At 41.9% G+C, this 5112-nt stretch overlaps 1 protein-coding gene across 1 annotated transcript; it reads left to right on the forward strand.

Moving 5' to 3' along the window:
- The first annotated feature begins 3618 nt into the window (after positions 1-3618).
- On the forward strand, positions 3619-5112 carry gnrh2 (gonadotropin-releasing hormone 2). The gene is made up of 4 exons (XM_061262680.1): positions 3619-3740; positions 4197-4336; positions 4742-4825; positions 5031-5112. Exons 2-4 carry the CDS (start codon positions 4199-4201, stop codon positions 5070-5072), a joined length of 264 nt encoding a protein of 87 aa, XP_061118664.1. The 5' UTR covers positions 3619-3740; positions 4197-4198; the 3' UTR covers positions 5073-5112.

Here is a 5112-nt window from a genome sequence, read left to right on the forward strand (position 1 = left end):
ACGTTAACCTGATAAAACGGATGGTAAAATACTACTGCAGCATCGAGACACAGGGCTCAGTTCCATTAAAGTTCAGCCAACCCAGGAAATTAAATATAATTCTCTTACCTAACTGAAACATATTTAACATTTTTGGACATTTTGCAAAGTGAATGTCAATGGATCTCTTTTAACTGCAGTGGAATTCCCGTGATTTAAATTTGGTTTTATGGAACAGTTCTTTTCAGAACGTCTAACATCGCTTTAGACATTCCTTGACATTGATCAAAACCCTGGGAGGCCATGTTGTGTGCTTCACATCTGGACCAATAGAACGTCACCATTACAGACTGGGTGACGGCTATTCCTAACGGACCAATCAGCAGGTAGAGAAAAGGTCATGTGTTTGTCTTGGTGTCACAGAGTGAAAGGGAGAGTGATTGTGCTGCAGGAGACTGTATTGATTTCTTCAGTCCAAGCTCATATCATTCTTTCAGTGTCTTCAACCCTTTATCCACATATTACTGGCCGTTTAAACATCTGTTTTTTGCCAAAAGATTCAAAAAATCATTTGATGTGATTGTGGGTTTCTGTTTGGAATGTGCCTGGAGATTTAATGGTGTGAGATTTCAAGTGTTCTTAGGTTTTACATGTCTAAAAGAGTCCATTCCAAATGCACATTGTGTCTTAAGGGTGGCCATGATGCGGTGTGTGACACTGGGTGTGTGCGCGTGCACTGCTGGAATATGATCATATGATGTTTCCCTTTTGCTTATAGTGGGGTTGCCACCAAGTCTTTTGTGCATCATTTTGTCTCTTTTGGTTGGTGAGCTGAAAATTGGTGGGGTGGATAACTTCCCCCGAATTACTGACCTGAACTTGTCATTTTATTTGATATTCAATAGCTAGTATGTTCCGAAATAATCAATATCATCGTATTAGCCAGCTCTTAATTATGCCATTTAGCAAGTCATACAATTAAGAGATCGTGTATTTACCCCCCCTAATCAACATAAACATAAAAAGACTATGTCCTGCCCCTTATTTAATATTGGCTGGTGCTAATTACAGGACTGCTCATTGGTGAGGCTGATCACCCTGACCTGGACTCACGTGCATAGTCACACAACCTCCTGTCACCTGTGATGCTCCTTCCGTGAGAATTGACGTTACATTACATTTATTTGGCAGATGCTTTTATCCAATGCATACAATTAATGCATTCCAACGGTCATCAGAACAACTGCGGAACACAGTTCAGATGAGGTACAATACATTAAGTGTCCGTTTTCCATAGCCATGAATATCAAGTCTAGTTCACAGGCTAAGCATAAGCTAAATCCGTAAAGTTACGGCATGTAAACTGGAAGTGAGGTATGATTACAAGAGATATGATAAGAGCAAAAACATCAAGATGAAGATACAACTGCAACATGAAAGTGCTGTAGACCATTGCCCACAATATTTGTCACTAAGAGACTAAGGCTGGTAGCTGCCAGTATTAACAGGACTGAACTTGCGGCTAGCTAAGGCTTGCTGCTAATCTACAAAAACATGTTGTGGTTCCCTTCCAACCTGCATTCAGCAAGATAGAAGAAGAAGATACAAACGCACATGCTTAGGTGAAGAGAAATATTGAGGAGAATTTTGTGTCCTCTGAGAACTCTCTATGTTTACAGGTTTATATTCCAATCAGCCCATCAATCAATTAAGGTTGTTGAATTTTTGAACTTTTGTTGAAACTGATTTTCATTTTAACCAGTTAAGACTCATCACCATTTGCTTGGGGTTTGACCTCTAAATTTTGCACTTAAGTTTGAGTTTCAGTGGGCAGGTCCACGCGTGGCATTAATAACAAGACAACATGCTGAACTACTAAAACGTTTTTTGCATGGGTGCTAGAACTTCAAAAGAGGAATCAATGGGAAAAATATATGGTCTGGACATCATTTTCTATTCATTATCACAGCTAATTCATACTTTCTAAATGAGTACTTTTTTACCGCACATTACAGAAGATAAAAGTGTTAGCTGTCTTTCAGCTGATGTGATCTATCCTGGAAAAGAAAGTGATCCCTCTTTAAAAAAATAAAAGTTAACAACTCTATAATTCAGGAATGGCGATTTAGGTTGGAAAGAAAACCACCATACGCACTGGTACTGGTACAGCAGTGAGCAGGGAGAGAGAGAGACCACCAAAGTCAAAAGGGATGGAATTTTACCTGCCTCCCCTCCCCCCACGTCTCTCCCTGATGCGTAGGGCGTCTCCTTGGCTTGACCTGTCCGCTTGTTTCCTGTCGCCGTGCCGACAAGGGGATTTACACGGTCAACAGAGCCGCTGATGTCACGCGCACCGGCAGGAATTCAATCAGCATTTTTAAAGACTAGAATTAGCCCTGTCTAAACCGCCACCCCCCCTTCCCCTTATTGCATCACTTCCTCTCTGTATCCCTCCCCAGCTCCCAGGTGGCTTGCCGCCAGGCTGCGATTAAGCACGCATCGGACCGTCAATGGGGGCTGACACCGTTTCCACGGAGAGCAAACAAGGTGGAGGTGCAGGCCACTGGGGTCAATGAGTTTGCCTTCTATCTCAGCCGGCGATGGCATGATTAAACAGGATTGCCTTATAAATCATTCAATCTCCTGCAGTGTCACCAGGAAAGACATAAATGAAATATTATTACAGATAGGCATACACTGATAGCGGTCAATGGATCACTTGTTCTGCACATGGTGATATAATAAGTATTAACAATATGGAAAAAGACCTGAAATGGCAAAGACTGAAATTCTGATAGAGGCCATTAGATCATTTGTACTGTATGTCATTACAAATCAAATAATTTTAACATCTCAGAAAAAGAGTGTACGTGATGCCATTCTAAAAGTCCAGTTTAAATGTTCAGTTTTCCTCCTGTTCTTTATTCAATACGTTTCAAAATGTCAGAAGACACAGGCTTTTTTTGAACATACAATTTTGTATAAATATGGTACAATTAAATTTTCAGTTCTTAGCTATCATTAACAAACCTCTGGATCTGGTGTCCACACGACTGTCAACTTTGGTATTTTAATTGGTATGAAAACAGTTGGATCATTTTTCAGCTTCTTGTGTTTTCAAGCCTTACTGTAATTGCATACAGTGATTGAGTCTCCCTGTTATGGTACATGCTTAATGGTATCTGTCTCTCCACCAATATAACACTGAAGCAAAGTTTACTAAAGTGCTTTAGTGTATTGCTGTATGGTAAGTGCTATTTGTGCTAATAATGCCTGGGGTATGTCTCACATTTAAACACACTTGCTTTGTATTGTGTGAAGCTAATTCACAAATGTGCGTCAGTGTGTCTGGGTAGCATCCATCCCACGGGGGATGGGTGTTTGGAGATGGTAATTGGAATTGACTGGATCTTACTCTTTTCCACAGGCTGCCCAGGTGACAATGGAAGGTACAGGGCGTGGGGAAGGGGGGGGGTGGGGGGTGGGGGGGGGGGGTCCACCCTTATATTAAGTGCGGAAGAGGAGCAGGCGAGACACTTTATAACGAAGATTCTCAGAGCTCTGAAATCCGCACAGCAACCGGCAACTTTGAAATTTGCTCTGACTGAAGAAATACTTTTTGTGCTGACAGCAGAACAGGAGAGGTGGAGACAAAGCAAGAGCCAAACGCACAGCTGACAGAAAGACTGACAAAATTGGACGGGCAGACAGAAGATCTCTTCAAGGAAGATCCGTTTGTATTTTATTGCATCCTTATTTAGGTAAGACACAAATATAATGGACGGTATGCTTGTTGTGATGGCGATGGGAATTGTCAGCAGGTCTCTTGCCCTGTTGAGAGATTTCATTGCACACACTTTTATATTCGGTGTGAGGCCCATCTGAGTGTAAGAATAAAAGGTGTTTTTATACTATTCTGACGTATCAAGAAAGATTTTGACTTTTATATTTTTATTGATTGATTGACAACTGTTTACACACTAGAATAAACTAGGCTAGGTTGAATGGAATAACTGACGTTTCCACAAAATAATTCAGTTCGTGCTAAACTGGGTTTCAGAAGAACATATTACACAATAGTAATTGCATATGTTGTAGTAATGGCCAGTAAATAGCCGGGCATCTGGAGCAGTATAGCAAAAGCATGTATCAAGCGTGTAAATATGATGTAAAATGAAAATATGAAAAAACCGGCTCCCTCTCTCCCTTCCCAGCAGTCATGGTGAACGCAGGCAGGCTGGTGCTGGTTTTGGGGGTGCTGCTGTGTTTGGGGGCGCGACTCTCCCTGTCCCAGCACTGGTCGCATGGCTGGTACCCTGGAGGAAAGAGGGAGCTGGACTCCCTCGCCACTGCGGAGGTGCGACCCCGAAAACCTCTCCCCTAAAAAAATCTTTATTTTAAACACCTGACACCTTTGGACACTGCATGAAATGCATGCTTGGAATTATATGGTTCTGTCTCCATTCTGAGTGGTTTTGAGATATTGAGCTTCAACGATTCCAAAATGAGTCGGCTCCAAGCAGATCTTTTAGATTTAGCATCTTTTCATACTTTAAACAGCATTTTTGTGTAACTTCACACATTTATTTAGTGCCATATATGGCAACATATTTATGACACTCACTCATTTTGACAAAAATGTCAGTTAGAGCCTTATAATTCTTGACGTCAGGCAAAATTTCCACAGGTTACTGAGAAAAGTATTTTTTCACCAATATGATAAATCTTCCTCTCTCTCCCCCTCTCTCTCTTACTCTCTCAGGTTTTGGAAGAGATAAAACTCTGTGATGGGGGAGAATGCAGCTACCTGAGACCACAGAGGAAAAGCCTCTTAAAAAACATTCTGGTGAGTGCAGGAGAGACACTGAATATGTCATTAAAGGAAGGAAGAGCCTGGTAGTGTGGCAGAGAGAGTAGGGGGGAGGGGGTCCCTGTGAATATAGCAAATGGTTGGCTCCATGAGGGGATAGCCTACAGCTAAAAAGGAATGGCACAACAAATATCCCTACTGCATTCTAGCGTGAAACTAGCTGCTGTTCTTTTACTGACAGCTGGATGCCCTCGCCCAGGAGTTCCAGAGGAAGAGGAAGTGACATCACCCCGCTGTTTTTCCTTCACATCGCAACTGTATCC

This window comes from Conger conger, chromosome 12 (genome assembly GCF_963514075.1).
Source record: "Conger conger chromosome 12, fConCon1.1, whole genome shotgun sequence".
Taxonomy (NCBI): Eukaryota; Metazoa; Chordata; class Actinopteri; order Anguilliformes; family Congridae; genus Conger; species Conger conger.